The 27,060-nt window shown below is 41.6% G+C and overlaps 1 protein-coding gene across 1 annotated transcript; it reads right to left on the bottom strand.

Annotated features, from left to right (window-relative positions):
• Nucleotides 1–2,758: 2,758 nt before the first annotated feature.
• Nucleotides 2,759–6,012, bottom strand: LOC133918743 (probable polygalacturonase). Its single transcript, XM_062362776.1, has 5 exons — nt 5,118–6,012; nt 4,899–5,019; nt 3,978–4,152; nt 3,637–3,707; nt 2,759–3,547 (listed from the first exon to the last, which is right to left on the bottom strand). The coding sequence occupies exons 1-5, from the start codon at nt 5,463–5,465 to the stop codon at nt 2,919–2,921; spliced, it is 1,344 nt and encodes a 447-aa protein (XP_062218760.1). The 5' UTR covers nt 5,466–6,012; the 3' UTR covers nt 2,759–2,918.
• Nucleotides 6,013–27,060: the final 21,048 nt, after the last annotated feature.

Genomic DNA, 27,060 nt, shown 5'->3' with positions numbered 1-27,060 from the left:
GATTATGCAAATACTTGTATTTCTATTGAATAAAGGCGATGCAACTTCCGTGTAGAACATGATAAACTGTCTTGAATATTAGAACATGTCTCATTTACTCTATGGTAGTTGTGAAACCTACCGTATCATGTTAAGGATACATGTATGGTAGATATCCTCTCTTAGGATATATTTCTATTAAATATATATAACTTTTAATTATTTATTCCTCGTTAGACCTATGAGCATCCCGGGGAGGAAGATGACTTGCATCGTCTTTGCCAGGAGAACGATGAGACTATGTGGCAATTCATTAATAGATTCAGTAACATCAGGAATACAATTCTCGTAATTACTAACTCTTTGGTAATTCGAGCTTTCAGACAATGAGTGAGAGACATGAGACTAAATGAAGATATGGCCATGCATCCACATCATAGTGTCAAGGATATATTCGAGATGGCCTACCACTGTATTGCTGCGGCAGAAGCAGTTGAGTAGAGCAATTCCTTCAATAAGGAGGGAAAAGATGTCTCTACCTGGTCAGGATGATGAGACCCCCAAATCGGGCGACAAAAGCAAGCTTAATAAAAAAAACCGAGAAGCTAAAAATAAGAAGAATATTGGGGCGTCAAATGTTATGGCTGTAACTCCCGACAAGAAGTTCAAGTCTAGCCTTTTTCCTAACAAGGGTAAAAAACCCTCATCGGAGGAAGGCATGAATAGAAGGTGGTTGCCTATTCACAACTCATATACACATGAATTAGCTACTTGTCGTGTCATGCTTAAACAGGTGGAAAAAAACTTAGGAACAAAGTCCTCAAGTAGTCCTTCCAACTCTAAACTCCTATAGTGCGGAGAAGATGATGAGGACAATGATACATCATTCCAGAGCAACGAGCATACCATCAGCCATAAGTTTAAGGGATCTACCACCTACAAGTCAAACCAATAATACAAGTGTATCAAATGGGAGATCTATGCAACATCCTTTGGTGCCAAAGGTCCTTGAGAGGTTGAATGTGCCAATTATGTTTGTCAAGAACAACTTTCCTGACTTATCAATCACCCTGGTCGTTATTTGATCGTGGTCGAGCCCACTATCAAGAATTGCAAGGTAAATCGAATTCTTGTCAAAGGTGGAAGTTCTTTTGAATATGTTGTTTCTTGGTAATTTGGATTTTATGTATGTTCCGAGAACAAAGGACTGAGCCCGCGAAGAATGCCTTCCATGGCATAATCTAGGGTTCTTTGGCTGCACCTATCAGCCAAGTCTCACTCTCTGTCACTTTCGGGGTGCCTGAGAATTTCTAAACGGAGATTATTTAGATGACATACAATTTTATTCTTGGTCGGCCAATGCTAGTAAAGTTCATGGCTAGTGCCCACTATGTATACCAATGTGTGAAGTTGGTAGGGCCAAAAAGAGTCATTATAGTGTGCGGAGATAAGCGTGGGGCTCAGAAGTGCGATAAGAAAAATCTTGAGCTGATCGAGCAGTTGCCATTATATGATGTTAATTCCATATAGAATCAACCCAAACACTCTAGGCCTAAGCTAAGTTTTAAGCCCAATAACAGCATCATGATTGTTCTGTTGAACCTGATAGAGCCATCTAAGTGTGTCTGAATAGGCTCCTCAGTTGTTCCTTCTCTGCAGCAAAGGCTGATGAAAGAATTTACTCAATTTAGAACTATGATTAAGTAGTAAAAATCTTAGACTCGTTTGGTCGAAGACTTACCTGATAGGTCTGTTTTCACTATGGTCACCTCAGCTGAGTGGGCAACATCCTTCTCGGCAGATGTGGCTAGGATCTCCACATGCTCCTTCTCGAGACGTGTGGTCTTAGCTTTCTCTTCCGCCTGCTAGAGTTGAAGTTTTTGTACTTTGTTGGCAGAGGTAAGTGAGGCCTCTGGCCTCAAGCTCATCACACTGACTGAATAGCATGCTTAGAACTGTTGCATGGATGAGAGTGGCCTACAAGTAAAGAAAATAGTTAGGCTAAAAGAAGTGCTTTTGAATAATATTTCCTGAGTGAAATTAATCTCGGAGGTGGTCAAAGCCCTGCTATCTTAAAGAGCTGGCAAAGGAGCTGAACTGAATTTCTCGAAGATCTCCGACCAGCTCAGCAACAATTGGCCCCTGAGTGGTCCAATGCTGAGTCCACCACCGGTTGTTGATGGACCGGCGGGACTACCGCAACCTCTTCAGTTCCCATCACTCCCGGAAGAACGATTTGCTGGAAGACGAAAAGTCCAAGAATGAGAGCACATGAATGTAGATAACACCAGAATTCTCTCCTATTTATAATGGAGTATGAAAACTGGCAAAGATTGCGTCAGTATTATACATATAAACCTGGCGAAGGCATATTACGTTTTGTATCATACCCATTACCAAATTCTGATACATTACCGTGTAAAAGATTTCTTGTGACATTCTGCTAGGTCCCAAAACTGTTTCAGCAGTCCCAGTCTCATATGCTCTTACCAAGTGTCGCCTATAAGGGCCTGGTTAGACCTGGCTTTTGGCCTCTGGTTACTGTGTGACTTTTGCTTCTCCGAAGATCAGGTTCAAAAGCCACCTTTGTGGGGAGGGCTTCAGTTTTCTTTTTAAACTAACAGTAACAGAACTGACCTCGAGTCCTCACCTTCTTGAAACAGCAGACGGAGCATAGTGAAGAATTAAACGTTGACAATAATCCTGAACTGCATGTTTACCAAAGGTGGCCAATATCATTTAGAACAAGGATGTCATCAACACATATCTGCACTCAGAATGAACACACAGCAGCTAAACCTTATACTAGAAAAAAAACATCTATGGTTCCCTGAAAAAATAGCATTTTAGCAGCAAGCCTAAGTATGACAAAGACATACATCAATCTCAAACACATCTAAAAGAGAAGCCAAAACTAAAAACATCCAACTAGGCACTAGCTAATAGCTGCAGGACCCTGCAGATGCAAAGCTGGTCGTGAGCTCCGCGCATGGCCATGGCTGCACCCCGAGAGCGGCCCCGTGCACGTCGCTGCACTTCCACGCCGCATTCCTCCACCCAAAGAGCTTGACATTCGAGAGGCATATCCGCGTGAACGGTGAGCTCCTGATGCCCTCGAGGGAGCCAGGCTGCTGGACATTGACACCCCACACGTTCTTGATGCTCACCGCGTCCACCATCGGCACGGCGAGCTGGTTGAAGTGCTCGTCGGGGTGGTCCCCCACGTCGCCGGCGATGCGGAGCCCGTTGCTCACGTTGCTCATGCGCACGTCGTTGACGGTGACGTTCCTGATGTACCCGCCTCTGCCCACGTTGGTCTTGATGTGGATGCCGTAGCCGCTGTTGAAGATGCTGCAGTCCTCCACTAGGACGTTGCTGACCCCGCCGGAGGCCTCGCTGCCGATGGCGATGCCACTGAAAGGGGACGAGCCCCTGACACGCCTGATGGTGATGTCGGAGCTTGGGCGGCCGTAGGCGATCCCGTACTCGTCCCAGCCGCTCTTGATTGCGACGAGGTCATCGCCGGTTGATATGTAAGAGTCCTCGATGCATACGTTGGTGCTAGAGTCTGAAGGAGGATTCAGGGTTGGGCAAAATGGATCAGTGCAGGTAAGAGTTTCTTTGAGCATGTGTCAAGACTGTAGATGAACTGCATACCTGGATCAATTCCATCTGTGTTTGGGGAGTCATGTGGTGCCAAGATCATCATGTTTGTTATGACCACATTGCTGAAAGAAATGCATTGCATCAGTGATACATTATGTATGGCACATGGCACAGCATGGAACTGAACATCGTCAAATTTTGGTAGCAATGCTACAGGATTCATAATTTCGGTCATGAATTTCACTGGAACTTTCATTTTTTTTTTAATTTGCATGTGGCATTTTAATTCGCTGTCTGGCCATTCTGTTTCCAGAACTGCTCTGACAGGAAACACTGAAAAGTAACATTATCATTTACAGGTAGATCGGCGATGGTATTGACTGTGTGCTTACTCGCAATAAACAGGATGGATGTTCCAGAATGGTGAGTTCTTGAGAATGATATTGGAGATGTGAATGCCACTGGAATGCATGAACTCCACAAGGTTTGGTCTGGTGTACTGAAGAGTCCTCCGCCTCCACATGTTCCACCACACGTCACCTTGGCCGTCGATGACTCCTTTGTCACCTAATGGTAAAACAAAAGGTTCGCGATTGAGATAAAAGTCTCCAGTGCATCACTTCCATGAATTCTTCTGCCGAAACTATCAATACAAGCTGTGATTTATGCGCAGATAGATATACTACTATGTTAGACGTTCTGAATGAAGTTGAGACACAGTAAGTTCAGTTGCCTGGTGCCAGACTGACAGACAGGTTTGAACAGCAGTTGTGGTGTAGTGAAGCAATGATACGGAGTCGGCTTACTTCACTGGTTCTTTTCCGTGCACATTACATGTAGTGAAGTAGTGGGGGTCTCAGCAGCTTGTACCCATGTAAGATCCTTCATAACATTCAGCAGGGTATGATTTTGTTTTATATATATATATCGGAAAGTCGGAAAGGTATGGTTTAGGTTGTGCAGCTACTAGCATGGGCCTTAAACTTAGGCTAACACACCTCTGGTAAAAGCACTATGATCCAGTACATATTTTATTCAAATGGAACACCTTTTCCCATCTGAACTTGTGTTACCTAGACTTGGCATGTTTATAGTGTTTTGTCTTGTTTTTACCCTGTCACACTTTTGTCACTCACTCCCATGTTGTCTTGTGAGCAACGTTCAGTATGTATGCAAACTTCTTTATGCAGGATGTCTGTTTCGACCTTCTGTGATGAGTGACGAGGAGACCATAATTCGGCCACTCTGACCATCACAAGCAAACAGTACCAAAGCTTAGCAGAGATGCAACAAGTCTGCCAGCAGAGCTTCACCTGTAATGACGACGTCGCGGAGGCCGTTGCCGTGGATGAAGCTGGTGTACCTCGCCCCTGGTAGCTCCCTGCCCCTGCCGTACGACGGCAGCGGCGCCATCAGCGGCCAGCTCCTCGTGTCCTGCCCACGCACACACATCACCAACAACTCGAAGACGACAACACACAGTGGCATTGGCCGTGAAGAGTCCAGGCATGCTTGCTTGAGCACGTACGTACCTGCGTGGCCTTGAGCACGGCGCCCCTGGCGAGGAACAGCGTCATGTGGCTGGTGAGGTTGAAGCTGCCGGTGAGCCACGCCCCCGCCGGGACGTGCAGCGTGGTGCCGCCGCGCCGCCGCTGGTGCTGGATGTGGTAAACGGCCTTGCGGAACGCCCAGGTGTTGAGCGTCCGGCCGTCGCCCACGCCGCCAAAGTCCGTTATGGACAACACCTCCGGCCGGAGCTTCGCCGGCGCCATGCCGGCGCACGTAACCGCCCCTGCGTCGCACCGCTGCGACAGCATTGCGTGGAGCACGGCCAGCGCTGCTAGCGCCACCACTGCACGTCGATGCAACAACACGGCCATGCTGGTTTGGTTTGTAGCAGGAAATTGCTGCAGGGACTTAGAGAAGCCAAGCAGAGGGCTCCAAGAAGAGCTTTTTTCCTGAGTGTGATGATCCCTAAGAAAAGGGAGCGATGCAAATCTTGGTTGGGCTGGTGTTTAGAGGTAGAAGAAGGGTAGCTCCAAGTAAAAGAATCCAAAGGTAGTGTGAGGAGAGCCAAGCAGATGAGTCCAGATGATAGGGGTGAGTGGTTACTTGAGCTTTTCAGTGACTGACGAGAGTGAAGAGTGAAGAATATGTCTTGTGAAGAGAGCGAGTTTTGACATCTAATGCAACTTTATTCAGATCTTGGTGGTGCACTGCAGTCTGCACACATACCCCATATATTATGCCTGCCCCAGCACTTTGAGTGGCTACCCTCAGGGTTCAACATGTATAGCAAACTTGTACCAAATCTGCCAAGGTTTACTGCAAAATGTAGCTAATCACTCTGCCCTGGCACACCAAGTAATTCATCCAGCAGCAACATCTTAGTGTGAATTGCATGTACTTTTAAAACCATTAATTTCCATATATGAACTGAGCTTATCTTCTCTACTCTTTTTCTTCCCCTTTCCCCTAACACATCTGCTTTCCCTTGCGATGCGTGCATAAAGCTTTTGCCAGTGTAAAAGAATGAAACCTCCAACCTTTATCGGCATGGCGCTATGGCTGGGAAAAGATCCACCTCTGCATCAGCATGCATGCACCATGCAAATTGACATCTTCTGGCTCAGGGTTCACGGGTTTGTTAGGAGAGGAGACAAGGGAAGTCAGGTGCCATTTTCTGCGTGCCGTTTATTGTTTGATGGACAAGGCGTCAAAGCAGAGCCAGGGACCAGGGGAGTCAGATACACATCTAACCCGACCATATGCTTATGGCAAGGAAGCGCTAACTTTAAGGAAATGTTAATGGGAAATAACAGCGCATTGTCATATATCCTTATACCTTATACTATAAATGATACACCAACCTATTCTACAGTATTAAAGTAAGGTTATATAGTGGATGTATATATTGCTGTAACAAGCGACAGCACACGATGTAAGACCAACTCTAGCAGCAGCCGTATTGAGCGCTATAGGCATCGGAGATGGCAGATGGGGCTAGGAGAAGGCCTGCAATGCGGCTCCAGTAGCAACCGTATCAAGTGCAACAGAGAAACCGAAAGGAGATCGCTGCCACCAAACTTGTGGCCAGCGAAGGAGGCCGCATCACTGTACGGCCAAGTGAAAAGAAGATGATTATGGGCCCGAAGTGAAATACAAAGTAATAGAAGGTATAAAATAGAGTAGCTGCTGTAGATGAAAAAATAGAGAGTACTAAATAATATTATGAGATATTGTAATAGTATTATAGGAGACACGTTTTTAGAGTATCTGCTAGAGATGGCATAATACCTAGACATATTAGGGTGCGCAGATGGGCGGTGCCCTTCAACCTTTGAGGTTAGCTTTGGCCCCCTTTTATTTGGGGCGAGCCACAGGAAAAAAGATTTGTCATCATCGTTGTGTGAGCAGTCGCTGCCTTTTTTTGTTGTTGCTGCATGGAGTTTGTTTTTTGGTTTTAGGTGTAGTTCCCTCTCTGGATGAGTGCTTTCAGTGTCTTGATAAGGGTGTTTTTAGATAATGGAAACATTGTTTCCCGCCTCTGCACTATGCGGTGCATATAGTCTGGTTCATTATTACAAGTTGTCATGATACACAAGCATCATTGGAATTGGAAAAGCATAAAGATAAACAACTACATGAGTACTGTGAAATCAAGCGCCACAAAGTTTGTTATTAATTCGCCACTAATTCTTGGCAAAAACTTTCATTGTAATGGCATGCAATCGTTGGCATGTCCTGTGCAATGCCACTCTTGCTTCCTCTTTCTACAGTAAGCTCCAATACCTAAGCCAATATGTCCATCTTAACAGTGCTAGCGAAAAACAAGTATTTGTCTTATTGTTAAAAATGATATCATTGTAGCATAACTATACATCCTAGCATAAAGCTGCCACACCAGTAAAGATTTGATTCTTTTGTTTTTGCCCCCACACCCCTAAGCTAATTACCCATCGTATACGTATTGTTTCTTGGAGCATTTATATATAAGGCTATTTTGACCACTCATCAAACTAATTTAGCAAAACAACAATCAAAGAACAGATGTTGCATACTTTCATTGTGATTATAAAAGCAGCATTTGATATTTCTGTTCCAATTGTGTTTTGATAGGTTATGTTTGGTCAGGGTGACCCCTCTCGCCAATTACCACAGAAATATCTTTATCTTCAATGTAAGTTTTAGTTGCCACAACACTTTGCTAGGAAAGGAGATGCCTTTGTTACTCATATGGTAATGCATAGATCAAACGTCCATTCGCATGTAAGTTTCATCTAAAGGCATTATTTCCTTGGGATAGTTGTATGTTTACTAGTTTGTTCGCTAATCTGTACCATGTTATGCGTTTAGCCCGTATAATAGGTATATGGAAGGATATATTAAGTGATATTATGCACATCATCTCTGCAACTGTAACATTTTTGTTTCTCTCAATGTTGTAAATTGATGGGTATTGCTTTCTAAGTGGAATAATATCTATCCATTTATCTCTATAAAATCTAGTTTGGGCATCACACTATGCTATTATAGCATATTAGTGACGAGTGATAACTGTCATTAGTGACGGGTCCCATACCCGTCACTCCGAACACATCACTAATGATGACCTATTAGTGATGGGTGCCAACCCATCACTAATGGCGGTCACCACTGACAGGCCACAGTTGTAACCTGTCACTAAAGTGTGTTTCATATGGCCTGAGCAGACCTATTGCATGTCACTAATAATGGTCATTAGTGATGGGCGGTAAATAAACATGTGACTACGGTCATTAGTGACTTGTGCTAAATGCACCCGTCACTAATGACCAAGTCATCAGTGACATGTGAGGTTACAACCAGTCACTGATGACCTCTTTAGTGACGCGTGATGTTTTCACCCATCATTAATGTGCTCATCCCTGGAAGGGTTTTACATGTTTCTTGACTGCATCCTGAAGTAATGTCAGGATTTGGTAGCAGTCTTCTCCTTCAAACAAGGTAATACACATACAGATACCCACATCGAGATCACTCATAACATTCATGCCATAATCACCATGCATTTCAAGATATCCACATTGTAGGGACCAAAGTCACGAGATATCCACATATACATAATCAAAATGTAAAATGACGCAAGTCCACATCAAGAACGAAACTACAAATTACATCAGTCAAAAATAGAACCACAAATTACATAAGTTAGTATGCCACCTCCCTACAATGAAACTCACCTTTCGAAGAGATGACTTCGGTCATTACGAATGAGGCGATCTGTCCTTGAATGTTGAATAGTGCAAACTCCTCGATGTTACTGTCCGCTAAGCTAAATTCCTGCTAAATGAAAATAGTATTGGAAGAAGTATGAAATTAGCATAAACAAAATCATTTTAGTTCAAGATGGAATTTTGGGTTATGTGATATTTTGGGTTAGCCTTAGTCCAAGCTGCCCTTATGTCGCATTTCTCGATGATTGAGTCCTTACCAGAGAACTTGGACTTCTTCGATAGCAGCTTCTTGAATCTTGGGTTGGACTTCTTCTTTTTCTCTGGGCTGCCCTTAGGTTTCATAGCTAGGGATGACGGAGTCGGCAAAGGCGATGCAGCTAGGGTTGAGCTTGGGATAGGGAACTCGTTGCACTTGAACATCTAGGCAGGTCGCTCCTAGATTGTTCTTTGTGCACCAAGATGTCCCCCTCTTCCATTGGATCCTTTGAAGATGAGCTTCACCTAGTTTTTGGATCTCAACATTGGGGGAGGCGGACAAATGTATGTCTATGACATTGGCATGTGCTACAAAGACTACGACATAATTAGGACGTATCGAGACCATATATAACACCTGCACCTATGGATGCACTTGACCCTTTGCAACCTCAATTTGGTAGCCACTAGGTCTTATGACCAACAAGCATGGCGTGGGTCCATCGAGAAGATCTATAGTATCCAGCTCCATGGATGGAGAGAAGATAGGTTGTTTGACCTTCCTGAGGCTTGACTACTCCTACGCCCAGCAATGGGGCTATCACCCGCTGGTGCATTAGGATTTACGACTCCCTATGACATAAACCTTTGCATGAAGTCTTGATAAACGCTCTCCATGATTGATTGGGTTGATTTTTGCACATCGATTAGATCCAATCTCTTCCTCTTCTTATACATCCTGATATGTTTGGGGAAGCCTAACTTCCAACCTTGTAAACTGGACACGCCTCGCATGCGATCTGGGTGCTCAGGGTTTCCCAGCGTGGTGGAGAGCTCGTCATGTTCTCTAACCCCGGTGAATGAACCTTCGATGGATTGGGCTACTATTTCTTTCACCTTTTCAGCGACTACCTTAGTTTCACTAGATTTAAAGGTGATTTATCCAATATCTAACAGCTTACCCATTGCTCACAAATACGATTGCGATCATCTTAGGAATTGCAACCAAGGATTCTCGTGACCCTTGTTGGCTAACTTTTTATCCTCCGCCTTCCATTTATCCCTTTTTTCCATGTACTCTCCTGTGCCCAAGTTGTGATTCTGCTGCTTCTTTGCCCGAAGCTGCTTCTTTTCCCCAAGCTGCTTCTTTGCTGAACTCTCCGTTTGGAACGCCTTTGAGCTCTTCAACCCCACAAAAGCTTCCAATCCTCCCTTTTCATATATGGGTACTTGTTGAAGGGCTCCAACCCTTTTGCCATATACTCGTTCACAATCTTGCCCTTGTTGCTTCTCCAAAGTTTATTGATCATTCTCATAGCAGCGCTACAATCGTTTGCCTTCATGTTCTCCGGGAACTCTAGAAAGGTATTCATGCCATCATTGAACAAGGCGTTGTTTTGAGCCATAGTGAGGTCATCAAACTTTGGAAGCGTCAATGGCACTCTCTCCCGAGTATTAAGGCCCACGAGCTTTCGCAACCTCTACAAGGCCTTCTTCTCCGTAGGCATGCCGTCATCATCAATTTTTGTGACGGTAATCTTATTTATCGGCCACTTTTCTTGTGCCCTTGGCCTTCGTACTGTTGCTCCACTAGGATCTAGTTGCATAGACGTGTGACTGAGAGCATGTCCTTCATCAGAGGATCCTGATGAAGACTTGTTGACGAACATCTAATAGATACGAATAAGCAGATACAATTGTATAAGTATTAATAATTATATTCATTTTTATATGAATTTATGAAAATATGATGTATTTCTTATCTAAAGCGAAGGATTCTAGCTAATCTCTAATAGGAAAAGATAGGTCCTAATCCCATTCAATGATATGTGACCCGAGTAGGTTTCCCTGCTCTTGTACGATTCTAGAGAAAATTTCAGCAGCACCTCCCCGCTGTTGTCCAAATATATGTCTCGATAATGAGCCGAGATTGTGTGTATCTGGAGAACAATAAAGAGATACCACTAAAATTCTCTATAGAACCATACAAGAGCACAAAAATCTACTACTCGGGCCACATATCCTCGAACTGTCTAAAGTTTGTGGACAATTTGGGAGCATCTTCTTATAAATATGATGAGTTAGGAAGTCATATTTATAATCAAATACTCCTGAACAAGAGATGTAGATTACGCAAAATAGGTTCACTTTTAGGATTTTCTTACAAATTTAGTTTTAACCATCATCAATTTGCTGTGTAATATGCATACATATAAACAAGAATATATAACAACAAGATATGCAGATTATCATAATAACGGATAAAAACATCCTAACATGAACCAAAAGGAAAATATTAAGTTTAACTTCACCACCAGACTTTAAACTTAAAACGTATGACTCTAAGGACTAAACTCTATTTATTATTACAGCACAATGATAAAAAGAATATAGGCATGAAGTGCAAAACGTACTGCTACATTCCCATCCCTTCACAACATGCATCAAATACCTGGAAGGAGTAATGCAAGGGTGAGATATAAAATCCCAGCAAGCAAACTTGTTTTGATTAGACATGAATAAAACAAAATATGGAAGAGACAGGAAGGTGAAACTCACATATATAAATAACATCATATGGAACAATGGAACATAGGTGAAATAATAGCATATGGAAAAAACAGAATTGCAAGTGTAATTGATCAATGTGCTCTTAGTCATATATGAGTAGTTGGCCCTAAGATATATTTCAATCTTGCTCCCTAACTACTAGGGTCCAATACATCACTAATTGGACTCATAACAAATAAATAAGAATAAAACAAAATATGGAAGAGACAGCAAGGTGAAACTCACATTAGGAAATAACATCATATGTAACAATGGAACATACATGAAATAATATCATATGAAAAAACAGAAGTACAAGTGTAATTGATCAATGTGCTCTCAGTCATATGTGAGCAGTTGGCCCCAAGATATATTTCAATCTTGCTCTCTAACTGCTAGGTTCCAATACATCATTAATTGGACTCAATATAATAGATAATTAACCACCATCTTATATCAGATCAAGTACTGACCACATCATTACTTGATATCTACACAAGAATTATCATCAAGCAATTTAACAGATCAAGTCTAATTCCAGAATGAACCTATCATCAGCGACTATTTTAACAGATCAAGTCCAATTTTAGTATGAACCTAGAATCATCGAGCAGGATGAACTCTAGAAATCAAAGGAGAGGAGGAGTCGGAGGAGGAGCTGGGAGGCCTACCTCGACAGACGAGGACGATGGTGGTGCAAAGCATGTTAGTGTGGGCTCCTCGATGTTGGGGGTGGTAGCCCTCCGCAACAGTGGCGGTGGACGAGGGCGTAGAGCACGACAGCATGGGCTCCTTGGCGTCGTGGTGCTCATCGGGGAGGATGCATTGTGGAGATGTTCGAGGCTCCAGGGTCGACGGAGGGGAGCCCGACAGTGGTATCGCACATCGAGCGGGGGTTAGGGTTCTGACACCCTTTTATATAGGCAGATCATTAGTGACGGCTTGTAGCTTCAACCTGTCACTAATGACCTTTACATTATTGACGGGAAAAGTAATACACACGTCACTAAATGAGTCTATCACCCATCACTAATGAGACCATGACTCGGATCCAGGTATGACAGGTGGGCCTAACAAAATTTTTGAACATCGGATGATTCGCTGATGACAAGAAAGAACATCGTACTAAAGTCCAGGAGAATGTGAAAAAGAGCCAATTTGAAGATATTAGTGCTGGATGATCCGGTGATTGCGAGAGATGAACACCAGACCATTTTGAGAAGAACACTAAGATATGTAGGCCGGATAATCCGATGATGAGAAAAATAAACTCGTGGGATGATGAAGTCATTAGTGACGAGTTATAGAGATGACCCATCACTAATGACTGGTCTAGACACGTGGTTAGGACATGTGGTCTAGACGTGTGGTCAGGATGTGCAGTTTTAACATGTGGTTAGGACGTGTGGTCGCCAGGTGTGGTCTAGACGTGTGTGGTCTAAAAGTTAGTAGTGACAGGTTATATTTATGACCCGTCTTAACATGAAGTCATTAGTGATGAGTCATAGAGATGACTCGTCACTAATGACTTTTAGAGGGATTTTGGTATATTTTCTTTTAAGAATGGAATTTATTTTTTTCCTACTGACTTAATTATTTCCTTTATGAATTTATTTACAATTGCAAAATTGTGATTGTGCACTATTTAATTCATAAAATCCTATAGAAAATCATAAAAATTAATCTAAATTCATAAAAATTCATAGATTCAAACTTAGGGCATCAATCCACATGAAATTCAGACTTAACTAAATATTACAAATATTAAAAAATTTAGGTTACATTGATTCATGCATCATTTGGCTTGTACTCGTCATTATTTGTTTTCTTGACATGGATCCCTTAGTTATGGTCGAAACGCAGGTATGGAGTCTTCTCGTTCTGTGCAACCTATGGCATGATTGCAGTAGTAAAATGGGGGATTTTATCAAATTGATTGTATTTGTCCTCATCAACCACATCTTGAACTCTGACAATTCATCTTTTCCCGGCGAGAATAACATGAAGTTCTTAGTTGCTATGTTAGTCATATAAAATACCTAGGCAACTTGTTTAGCGAGTACAAAAAGTTCATCCTTATATCCGACAAGTTTAAGATTAACGCTAGTGAATCTGTACTTGTCATTCATAACTCTTTTGTCTCGTGTACTCAACCAAACCAAAGCAGGGGTACCTTGAATCCTAAGTAATCCAGTTCCTAAATCTCCTCTATCTGATTGTCGTATGTGCTCCACTTCATGTTGTTATCATAAGCATCTATATGGATACAACTATTCTGGTATATGCTTTTCTGATCTTAGGCAACTGTGTGAAATGTTGAACCGTTTATATCGTACCCTTGATATTTGATATGTAGTAATTGTGTATATTGGAGCCGTTACTAGTTTTATGATCAAATCACTTGTAGGAGTAATCGATTGATTGATTCAATCTTGAAATTAAGTGTTGAACCTTTGCATATGTTGCTTCGTGAGTCAAGCTTCGATCCGCCCTAGATTCTTTTGAAGAAGCAACTGTTTGAGCTTATCGATATATGGGGACATTTCGCACATTTATTGCAACACAAGGAAATGAGCTTGGTTGTATGCCTTTGGTTCATGAGTAATTGCATGTTTCTCCAAAATACATTGACCTGGGATCCTGCCCTTGTGAGGAGAATGAGGCACACCAATTGGGTTATGTGGGTCCATATAATTAACACATCAGTCCACTACCTCCTCTATAGAGTAACTGTAACAGCCCAAAAGACTTAATCATGTCATTAAGCATCATAAACATCATTGGCATCATGCTTAATTATTTTGGTGATTTATGAGCTGGCATTTTCAGTTAAACATAATTGTGAAAATCAATGTTAATTAGTGCATTGTTAAGGAACTCACAATATTACTATACAACATAGGGCTAGAAACAATTTTAGAAATTAGTACATGGCATGCGGGGAATATGAATGAATTTTTACAAATTTTTGGGAAATATTTTGAAGGCATAATAATTACCACAAGTTAGAAAAGCTAGTATCTTTGAAGAATTTTAGTTTGAAATTGGCTTAGGCATTATGGTTCAAACTAGTTAAAATGGGTTGTTTAGGATTTATAGTTTGACACAAAATTTGTCCCACGAGTTTTGCTCCAAGGGAAGGTTTCCTTTTTGACTGGAGAACTGGTGAGGAGATATTTCTTTCGGCCATTACTGTTCATGCACCCGCCTCTCTGCTCTCTGCTCTCTGCTCTCTGCTCGCCGCCGCCCATGCTGACTTTGGAGGCCGGCAAATGCAGCACGCCATCGAGTCATGGCTCTGAGCCTTCGAGAGGAAGCTTGGTCGCGCCCTTATCCCTTGCCCTCCTCGGCTCTCTCTACTCACTCTCCTTTCTCTCTCTCACGCGGCGCGGAGCAAACGCCGAGCACACGCACACACGGCCGCCGGTCAAATCCACACCGTTGAGCCAACCTCCGCCCTGGCCAAGCCCCCAGAGGCTCGGGTGGAGCTTTGCCGAGCTCTCACCGGGCAAGTCGACGCTTTTCCTTGCCGGATTGGAGCCCCCCCCCGCGCCGTCTTCCTTGGCGCCGGCCACCGAGCTCCGCCCCTCTCCGTCGACCCGCTGAACCACCACCTCTCCGGCCCGACCGAACCCTCTGTGAGCTTCCCGCCCTTCTCTCTCTCTTGTGAGCGTGTGTCTTGGCCCTCAGCCCGTAGCCGGCACGGCGTTCCTCGACGACCGAGCGCCGCTGCCCATGGCCGCCCGTCGCCGGCCTAGCTCCGGTCGGGCTCACCGGCCGTGATTACCTTAAATGGACTCCCCACTTCACGCTAGTGTCGCCGGTGCTCTCCGCTGGCCGTGTCGCGCCGCCGTTCGCCGCCGGCGACGTCGCCCGAGCCGCCAGCGCACTGTGTTCTGGGCGCGGGTCAATTTTGACCCGGGTCAAAATACGCCGACCCCACTGTCAGTCGCAGCGGCTGGCCGAACCCGAGTAGGAAAAGGTTTTAGGGTGTTTAAGTATTCGGAAAAAAATCGGAAAATGCGAAATTGGATATTTGTTTAACTAATAAATCGGCTGAAACATTGTAAAATGCATACGAAATGGAATATGGCTCCAAAAATTGTGAAACAAATTTTGTTAGCTTTATGTGCTCATGCTCTACATGTTAAAATTATTAGTGACCATGAAATATGTTCTGGAATTTCCTTAATTAAGGTAATGTGTTTAAAGCCTCATTAATTCATAACTAAATATTGGTAACTCCAAAATTGATGAAATCAATTTGGTAAATCTTATTAATTGATTCCCTGCTCATTAAAAATAATCACCCTCGTGTTAGACATGATTAAATACCTAATTAGGGTTAAGCTTTGTGTTAAGCTTAATTAATCCAGGAAATGAGTAGATGCTTAACATTAATCCAAGTGAAGAAAATCTTGAGGCTTTGAACTCATGTCATGATGCAATTCATCTCCACCTTGTCATGTACTGTGGAGCATCCTTCATTGCATGTCATTCGTGCTCATCATTGCATGCGTTCTTCAGTAGTGAACGAAGAATCGGAGCGTGACGCGAGTGTGATCGAAGGTGACACAGAGGCACCCCACTTCTGCGAGTTCTGTTCGGTAAGTATCAGGCAAAATCCAGAGCAGAAAGGCAAGCATCTAAGCATACTGCACCATTTGTTCAAATTAAATGGAGTCTAAAATTGATAAATTATGTTTTATGTATGTTTGCATGTGTTGAGTCCAGTGTCGAGCTAATATGGGTAGAACCTATGTTGATGCATTATCTCTACCTTGATTTATTGATGAATCTTTATCTTTGTAGCCTTGATGAAATAGTTGGTGTCTAGCTTCAAGGTTGATTCGAAATGCTTAGCAAAGCTTAGGTCCTCGGTAGAAGTCGAGCGACGATGCTGCCGTTGTTCGCGAGCTTAGGGCTCAATCACTGTTTACAGATGCGAAGATAAGGTTAAGATGAATGGTTGAGATGTGAGATTGAGACGAGATGTGGGCGGTGTTAGGGGTATCTTCTGCCCAGGAGGAGTCCTCTGGGTAGTTCGGGAGAGGAACCCGGATGTCATAGACAGCTTGCATCGTTTAAGGTCGTCCGTCGGTACAGTTGGCTCTAGCACTTACCGTACTCACCACATGCTGATCTAATGGTAAGGTAAGCCGATTATCTTATGCCGTGCCGACACTTGCCTTGCGGCTCTATGACGCGTAAGAGAAAAAGAAAAGGAGAAGCAAGGTGGCGGGGAGCCGGTGGTGTCCGGGACACGCTCGCGGTAACCCCGGTGCCATAGGGGCATTGCAAGTGGGTGGTTCCGGGTATGAGAAAGGTTGACTCGAGTACCCCCTTGTGTGTGCTTTCGTGAGTAGCACAAGCCGAATGGTCCTCAAGTCGTGTGGGTAAAGTTGTACCCCCCTGCAGGGTGTAAGAACAATTCGAATTGCCGCGCTCTCGGTCATGAGCATGCTATTGTTTCATTTGTATCGGTCGTAGAGTTTACGAATGTGGGATAGGGTTATGGTATGATGGTTTTGGTTGGTGGTTTGTCGATGAGGTACCATAGTTACTATACATACATGTTCAAGTTGTGGTCTACAGAGTAGACAGGTAGTTGTTCTTAGAGTTAAGTATAGCTGCTCACACATAGTCTAGGTTGCTTACTGCATATGTTTTACTTAACTTTGTGGTCTACTCTTGCTAACAGCTCAATGCATAATCCTTGGAGTCGAGCTAAGTATATGTGCTCTATATGGATTAAGTCTTGCGAGTACCTTCGTACTCATGCCTGCGCTTTCAGGTTTTGCTGGTGAGGGTGATGCGTTGTTTGGCTACTTCGTGCTCACCGATGCAGGTGGTGGGCAAGAGTAGTGCATCCTACTCTGGTGAGGTGTAGCTTTTGAGGTGGAGCCTAAGGGCATATGGTTTCACTCTCCTTTTGTTGTTGCTAAGGTTTCTTTTTCCGCTGCGTAGTTTCCATTTGTGTAAACTGTTGCAAATGGTTGCATGCTTAAGAACTTGTAATATAACTTTAATTACTCGCTCTTTCTTAAGCTATGTTGTGGTATACTTGTTGGAAAGGCATGTGTTCCGATCTTGGGCATAAACACGTGTCGGGACTACCGGAATGGTATTCTGGTTAATCACTGAGGTTGTGATTATGAATAATGATCCTCCTAATGATTAATTAGAATACTGTTTGGACGGTTCCTCACAGTAACCCTGTGCAATGTAACCCTCATGCCAAGCTTGATTCCTTACGTATGACTTGAGAGCGCCTATGAATCTCTCATATGGATACATTTGATGCAGGAACACAGGCCAAGGAAATAAATATGCTTCACAAGGTGAGCTGTGAGATGGACCATGATATTGAAAAATGATGGTAGAAAATACATCTCGAGAAGACATATAGTCTCAAAGTGTCATTTTTCTAGCTCGGCTAGTGCTTCCAGTTCAAGTACCTTCTGACTAATTGCATTAAAGAAAATGCACAGACTCATGATAGCCTCTTGAACATCAATTGGAAACATGTTTCTAATTCTAAGCGCAATCATCTACGCCAACAACACATGGCAATCATGAGTCTTCATGCTACCAACCATTTTCAGTTCTTTAACCGTTGGATGAGTAACCAGAGGGTACTTTCACACTGTGCAAGAACTCGCAAAAAAAAAATCTCCTTCTTTGATAGAGTGATGAAAGATGGGGTAGGAATTTTCCTTTATCCGTATCCTTGGAATGAAGCTCTAGCGTTAAGTCCATTTTTTCAAGGTTAGCTCGTGAATTTTCATGATCCTTTGTTTTCCCCTTCATGTTGAGCATTGTACCAAGGAGACTAACACATATATTCTTCTTTATGTGTATAAGGTCAATAGAATGGCGAACGTCTAAGTATTTCCAATAATCAAACTCCCAGAGAATTGATTTCTTATTCCACATTTCATTTTCATCACTCGTGGAGGATCATTTTTGCTTGCCAAGGACAATATTGATATTCTTAACCTTATAATTTATATCTTGCCTGCTGAAATGCCTTGGAGGTGACGCTTTCTCCCTTGTGCCATCAAACTGAGACTTCATCTTTTTTTACGGGTGGTTCCTGGGAAGGATACGTCGATGCCGCATGTACACTATTTTCTTTTACTCGTTAAACCACATACTCTTAGTGTTATCTAAGCATTCGGGGCAAGCTTTACCTTTTCTTTTACTCTGCCCTAACAAGTTACAAAGTGCTATGTGATGAATAACATGGCATGTAGGGTGACGTATTCTCGCTTGTATTGATCCCAAACTTCAATGCCTTCAGACCAGAGTGCTTTAAGATCATCCGCAAAAGGCTTGAGGTAACATTGATGTTGTTGTTAGGTTGCCTCGAACTAGGAATTAAGGTCGACAACATAATGTATTTTCGTTTTTTATAAAGCCAAGGTGAAAGGTTATAAATAGATAGTATAATAGGCCATGTGCTATGTGAGGTACTCATGTTACTGGATGGATTCATACCATATGTGCTAATAGCAAACCTAATATTTCTTAATTCTTCATTGAACCAACCAAATGTGGAACCAATGGTTCACCATTGACCTGAATCTGCAGGGTAACGTATCATTGCGTCATTCTTACAACCCTTCTTGTGCCACTGTAGCAATTGAGACTTCTTTTTGTTCATGAACAAACACTTCAAACGGGAAATTATAGGGAAATACCATATCACCTTCCTAAGAGGCCCTTTTCTATTGCTACCTTCCTCCATGTCGCCATCGTCATTTCTATGTTTGTGTCGACTGGTTTCACAAAAAAGACGTTCATCTAGGTCTGCATACCCTCCTTGAAACAAGACATAATCCTCCTTAAATGCATGTATTTTTTTTAATTCCAATCCTAAAGGACAAATATCTTGTTTGCGTCATAGACGGTCTTAGACACCTTGTTCCTCTCTGGTAGCATGTCCCTTAGCAGACACAACAATGATTTGAAACTCCTATCAGACCAACGATGGGTTGCCTTCAATTACAGAAGCGTAAGCATCGCAAATAGCAGCGTGTATTTCTCCTTACAGTCAGGATAAAATGGTGTCTTTAAGTCTCGCACAAGTTTCTGGAATTTAGCAAACTCACCATCACTATACTTATCATGCCCCTCAGCATCACGCACTATTTGGTCCATATTCTCCACCAAATTCATGTAGTCATCATTGAATCCTAATATATCTGCATCCCAGAAATAATCATCCATATCACTGGCTGGCAAGAGTCCTTGATCTATACTGCCGTCGGGGAGGACCTGATCCATTTCCCCTTCTTTAAGGCCTTCCTCACCGTGTTTGTTTCAAATGTGATATCTCTCTTTGAATCCACATCTTAACAAGTGATCATACACATTGTCAGGTTTTGGGAATTTCTTCTCATTCTTGCAATCACAGTATGGACACAACATTGCCGTTTCACCCCAACCTTCCATATTTGCCACCGCGATACTCATGAAAGACTTCACACCGCTCATGTACTCATTACAAGTACGGTAATTAAGGAACATCCAACTTCGGTCCGTCATCTACGAATTGAAAAATATTCATTGTTGATAGAAATGACAGAGTACATACAATTGAATAAGTATAAAAATTCTAACTAAATTAAGCTAATTTCTTATCTAAGGTGAAGGATCCTAGCTAGCTACTTTCTACATAGGCAAAGATTGGTCCTAATACCATTTTAGGATATGTGGCCCGAGTAGGATTCTATGCTCTTGTATGGTTCTAGAGAAAATTTTGGCAACATTTTCCTGCTGTTATCCAAATACACGTTTCAACGACGAGCCAAGAGGATGTGTATCCGAAGAACAACAGATAGATGACACCAAAATCCTCAAACTGTTCAAAGTGTCTGGACAATTCGAGAGCATCTTCTTATAAATATGATGAGTTTCCAAATCTTATTTATAATCAAACACTACCGAATGGGAGATGTACATTACACAAACTGGGTTCACTTTTAGGAATATAATTAACATAATTGTCCATACACATATCAAGATTTGCACCTAATAGCACCATAATAGCAACATAATTTCACTTTTAGGAATATAATAGCACCATAATTGCACCATAAACATATCCAGATTCTACTCAAACCCTAGAATCTAGCAAATAGGAGCAAGAGGAGAAGGAAAGAGGGATGGAAACCTTCAAAGGCCAAGTGGGACAATCCACATGTATCAAGATTTGAGAGAAGGAGCAAAATTATTGATTCCAACTCAAACCCTAGAATTTACCATCAATGAGCAAGAGGAGGAGGAGAGGGGGGAGGCAAACCTTCAAAGGCCAAAGGATAATACCAACTTCAAATCATCAAGATTTGGTTGGTCCTTAATAGAATAGCAAAAAAAATCACCCCTCTGCCGAGCAGCCAGTGGACGGACACTATCTGGTCGTGTTGCTCGACGCATAGGATAACAATAAACATCACTGATTAGTAACGTGTTATGAGAACACCCATCACTGATGAGTGACATGTGTCCTTATCACTTGTCATTAGTGATGGGTTTCCTCATAACCCGTCACTAATGACGCTGGTCTTGATCAGTCCAAGAGCAGCACATTAGTGACTAGTGACAACTATGACCCATTACTAATTACTTTCACATTAGTGATGGGTGTCCTCATTTACCCGTCACTAATGAGTGGCCCCGAATATGAACCATCCGAGGCTACATTTAATGATGTGTGCCCTCTCTACCTATCACTAATGACTACATCATTAGTGTCAGGCTTTTAGGTGACCCCTCACTACTATATTTAGTGACGGGTCGTTCCCTCGCCATCACTAATAACACCTCATTAATGACAGGTCTTGATTGGGTCCCAACCCGGATCACAAATTAGTGATGGGTCATCAATGGACCAGTCACTAATAGTGCATTAGTGATGGATTCTAGTCAGCCATTACTAATAACGTGTCTCCTTTGATGGTTTCTTCGTAGTGTCATTCTGTATTTAGAATGTGCCCTATTTTAGGACTTGTTGTTTGAATTTATTAGTCCTAACCAGAAGTGAGAATCTTTTTTGTTTTCCTTCCACTTGTGTGAGGGTCTTACTTCCAAGGTACTTTTTTTTTATCAAAGTTTACCAAACCCTGTCCTCGCTTATTAGCATGAATAGTGATTTGCTGAGGAGAAATTTATTTTTGGGTGAGAGAAATCAATTATACCAAGATCCCCTTGATCCTTAGGCTGGCAAACTATATTCCACTTTGTTAGCCTATATTTCCATTTGTTGACATTTATACTAACAAAACAATCTAGACCTTAAATAGTCCAGTCTCTTAAGTATCCCTTTAGGAATTTCATCATAAACATTAGTAGGTTGATGAGGACATAATTAATTAATACTAATATGTCCCTTGCTGACATATGTTTTCTTTTTGAATTGCTCAGGCGCTTCTCAAACCATTCTTCAACTTTCTTCCAACCATTGTTTTGTAGTTTACGATGGTGCATAGGGATGCCTAAATATCTGAAGAAGTATGAACCAGTTTCATATATGAAGGTGTATGAACCAGTTTAAAATCTGAATAATTGTGTATCAGCCATTGTTTTCTTTTTGAATTGCTCATGGCTCATCTGTAACCAGACGAGGGTCTCGACATGCCACATGTTTGTCATTGTGAGCATCTGCACCACCATCCTATAGACGTTGTAGACCTGGTGTATCATGTCTTCAGTCACCGGGTAGAGCACGTGGCTCATGCACACGCGAAGAACAGCTCTCACAGAGTTCTCCCGCCAGCTCGGCATTTCACCAAACATCTGGCGAGCACCACCTCCATGAACACCACCATCAACAACAATCCTCGACATCTCACACCACAGCTCCGGGGATCAAAGGCTCTAATACAAATTGTCATGTACCCAAGGGATCACAACACACCGATCAACTCACACAACACATCCAAATCATCCCAAATCAGGAGTTCATAGCCAATACAAGTCAAATACACATTCTGAGACACAATCCAGGAGAATAGAAGCTTATACAGGGATAAGCAACTATAGACTGGGAGGAAGGGCAGAGAGCAATGATAGGAGAGGAAGCACAGAGAGGATCAGAGTAGAGGAGAGAGCTGGGGAAGACAGTCAGAGGAGGAAGGTGTACTGGTCTGTTCTATATCTTCGTTCCCTTTCCCACCTACTTCACATAGCTTTTGTACCCTTGGTACTCTACACAGCTGAGTAGGCCAGTAGCCCCTACAGTGGGAATGTTAGATTTTGAGTTCTAAACAAGTTGAAAATTAAGACAAGTCAGGTTCCAAGTCAATTACTACTCGGACTCCAAATCTATTTCGGATTCAATAAACATCGTGCAACAAAAAGAAAACATCTCTCAAATACATAGTCCAACAGAAGTGTTTAGCCACAGGTCGTGATCTTTCTAATGGATTCCTCATCAACAGATTCCTCATGAGCAACTCGGAAACCTCAAAACAAGTCGACATTGTAACATATAGAGTTAGAGTAGGATTTTGTTTTCTAAGTTTGTTTTGTAGCGTTTGGGGGCTTGCATGCTCATAAATAGAGGCCATGTATGGTCAAAATAGTTGAGTTCTTGTCACATTTTCATCACGTCGCTATTGCACACACCATTATCACTGCTTCCACGTACTGTGCACCTTTCATACATCTTTGCTTCGCAACACCCAACACCCATCGCTCCACACTTGACGTTCTGGTCTTATTGTGCTGTGCTATTCAATTGAACATATTCTGCACAAGGAAGGAGAAATATTTTGTTTTAGAATAGAAACATATCAAGGGAAAAAGAAAGAGTTTGATATGAAGTAAAAAAAAGGGGAGGAAAAAATGAAAAAAAAGAAAAAAAAAGAAAAGAAGGAGAAACTGAATTGATTAGGAAGTTGAGGTGAAATTTGTTTGGAAAGTTGATTTTGAATTTGTGAAGGTTTGATCTTGGACTTTTGTTTCTAATTTAGTTTCAAGTGTGTTTGGAAAGTACCTCCAACTCCTCATTGTGCAGATTGCTCCATGCTACGCATTACCATGTTTTTGCATCATTACTTTGCACCCGCTGCCACAATTTGAATGATCGCCTTCTTTTGGGATGTGTCGCACTATGATATCACTTGTTCCTAGGCTCGCATCTCTAGCATGGTTTAGCTTAGGATCATCAAGCTTGGCTAGTACTCTAAGTAGATTTTCAACGTGCATTTCTGATTTGAATATTGCTAATCCTCACTACATATCAAAATTCTTATCCTAGCTCTTCATTATTCTACATCGTACGGATTGTTCGATTGCCAGGCCATCACTTCACCCAATCTTTAGGAGGACTTTGACATCGCCAACGATCGTCACCTCTATTTTGATTGGTAACTTGTAAGAATTTGTGAATGGCTTGAGAGTTTTAACGACTTGTCACCATAACCTAGTAGTACCAAGGATTAATACACTTACTATTTTATTTTCTTATTTCTAAAAACCATGTTAGATTATGAGGATTCACATCAACACTCACCCCAGACAAAGGGCATCATATCACATTTTGAGCATCAAATGAAGAACGTCACAGAAGGCCTTACAGAGGATGTCCGTTTAACCAACGAACGGTTGTCCTTGTAAGAACAAAGACTTAACGCAATTGATGCTACTCAAAACACAACTAATGTGACACTTCAAGCTATTTTGGATTGTTTACCTATGCCTACAGGAAGATCTCATGCGGCTGCACCTTCTAATTTTCGACATGCCAATCCTAATGCTCCAGGCATCCTATAAGAAGAGCAAGATAGAGAGAACTTTGTTGATTACATCAGCGATTCGGAGGCTAAGGAAGACAATGATCATGATCACCAATGACAACACTTCAATCGCTGAAGTATGAGACAAGAATGACCACATTAGGAGGTACGTAACAATGATGAGTATGATATATTAAAATTTACTATGCCGCCATTTGATGGAAAGTACAACCCTGATGCTTACTTAAGTTGAAAGCATCTAGTTGATCAAAAAATTGCTTGTCATGACAACCCTAAAAATAGAAGAGTTAGGGCTGTCACTAGTGAATTTTCAGGTTTTGCATCTATTTGGCAGTGTGAATATTGTTGTAAATATCATAATGATAAAAACACTTAGGAAGGTTTGAAACAACAAATGAGAGATATGTTTGTGCCTTCTTATTATGCTCATGAATTACTGAATAAATTGCAATGATTGAAACAAAGAAACAATTATGTAGGGGGTTATTATCAAGATTTGCAAGCTAGTTTGAATCATTGTGGTCTTAATGAATCTGAAGATGCAATACCGACTCATTTTATGAGTGGCCTAAATTATGAGATTATTGCTGCACTTCAACATAAAAAAATTAGTAGCATGCATGATCTTGTGCATGGTGCTACTGAGGTAGAGAAAAGAATTCAGAAGCAAGAGAAGATCGTGGTTGATGGTAAGTGCACAATTACTAGGCAACAATTTTTACAAGATGAAGTGCATCAAAACCATGAGTTTGAGAGCCAACTAGCCCATTTTAGTGAGAGTGCTAAACATATCGAGCTATGTGATTCTACAATACGTGAGGTTAAAAGCATCAAAACTAATATTGAGAGAGATCTAGAAAAAGAGATGAGAGAAGTAGATGATAGCAAAAATGATGATATTTCTAAAACTAATGAATTCATATCTACTTCTAGTGTTTCTTATATTGTTCAGGTTAATAAGGAAGATAAGGTAATTAATCCACAACCTACATCACTTGAGGAAGATGGTGAAGACACATCACTCACAACATTTACATCATGTAAGGATGGCATGGAAGGTAATGAAAAAGGAATCGATACGGCCATGCAACAGAAAATGCACATAAGTGTGAGTATATACCTACTACAATGAATGTATGTGAGCCTATATTTACATTTGATCAATGTTCTGAATTAGTTGCATACAATTTTACTCACGTGGAAATCATTACTCACATAGAAGTGCTTTGAAGAATACCCCCTGTTGATTCCTTGATTTATATCAAGTTTGGCAAGCCTATTACATTATCTTGTATGTTGGAATATATTTCAGATCACTTTTGAGTTCCTAAACTCAAAAGTACAAATTTAATGTGATTGCAGATTGTGGTGTGGATAACCGGTTCTCTGTTTATAGACTATGGCTTACTTGTGATAAGGTTGCTAGCTTACATTTGAATCTTATGGATCTACAATCTTTTGTGCCATATTTGGAAAACCCTAAAATGAGTACAAATGTTAGTGCTTATTGGATAGAACGAACTGCAATATCATGTTCTTGTTGTACCCATACGACATATATAAATAATCATAGTAGCATAGTTAAAGCATGCAAGATACAAAATTCTATTACAACCTTACAAAAGTCGAGGACAACTTTTCTTCAATAGAGGGGGAAAGATGAGAATAATATGTGTTCTAATGTTAATTTGACATATTCATTATATACCTATTATTGTTGTTATAATAAATGTTATGAGCATAACAAGGAGATAACTAAAACTGATGACAATTATATATATCATGCGTATACATTGTTTTCTTTGTTTAGTACTTTTTTAGGCTATCAAAAGCTAAGGACTGCTTTTATTGAACAAGGTGAGGATGATGCGCGTCTCCCTACACATCATATACTACATATTGTTTCACCAATTGATGTGAATGCTTCAAGTATATCTGAATGACATGAACTCACAAAAAGAGCTGAAAACATTTATGGTGCATACAAAGAACCAATTATGTGAGAATGTGAATGGAAACATGAGAACAAGGTGAATCTATTTCTAATTACTTTAAATTCTATTATTTATGAGAATAGATATACTATCTAATGTATTTACTTTGCTTATACTCAGATTTGAAAGACTAGCACAATTGGAGGACGATGAATGAGATGTGAATCTTCCTAAATTGAGGTTGTGCTTAATAATACAACTAATTGAAGATGAGCTACCGGCGAGGACGACTTCAATTCAAGAAGAGGAGGATGATGAGGACATCACTCCTTCGGATACAACCACAATAAATGATCCTATGAAATATGGGAGAAGACAGCTCGAGTCGAACCCATGCCGAAAGCTTGTCGGGAGCTTGTCAGACTTCAAGTTTAGGTCCTACTCATTTCCTATAGTGGAAGGTCAGATTTTGAGTTCCAAACAAGTTAGATACCAGGACAAGTCAGGTTCCAAGTCAATTACTACTCGGACCCAAAATTCATTTTAGATTCAACAAACAGCCGTGCAACAAAAGGAAGATATCTCTCTCATACGAAGTCTAATAGAAGTGTTTAGCTATAGGTTGGAAAGATTATATCGTGATATTTCGAAAGGATCCAACCCCGTCAACAAATTCCTCGTGACTCTAAAACCTCAAAACGAGTCGATATTGTAACAGATAGAGTTAAAGTCAGATTTTGTTTTCTTAGTTTGTTTCGTAGCATCTAGGGGGCTTGCATGCTCATAAATAGAAGATAGGTGTGGCTAGAATAGTTG

The sequence above is a fragment of the Phragmites australis genome, chromosome 5 (genome assembly GCF_958298935.1).
Source record: "Phragmites australis chromosome 5, lpPhrAust1.1, whole genome shotgun sequence".
Classification (NCBI taxonomy): Eukaryota; Viridiplantae; Streptophyta; class Magnoliopsida; order Poales; family Poaceae; genus Phragmites; species Phragmites australis.
Note: the sequence above shows the minus strand (reverse complement) of the source record. Positions and strands in the feature narration are given on the sequence as shown.

What these genes read in the sequence shown, in the direction of transcription:
- LOC133918743 (XM_062362776.1), bottom strand. Translation starts at nt 5,465, where the DNA reads ATGGCCGTGTTGTTGCATCGACGTGCAGTGGTGGCGCTAGCAGCGCTG. An exon ending in CCGTGCTCAAGGCCACGCAG is followed by an intron (nt 5,020 to 5,117) that starts GTACGTACGTGC and finishes GTGCGTGGGCAG; the next exon opens with GACACGAGGAGCTGGCCGCT. An exon ending in CCGCGACGTCGTCATTACAG is followed by an intron (nt 4,153 to 4,898) that starts GTGAAGCTCTGC and finishes TTTTACCATTAG; the next exon opens with GTGACAAAGGAGTCATCGAC.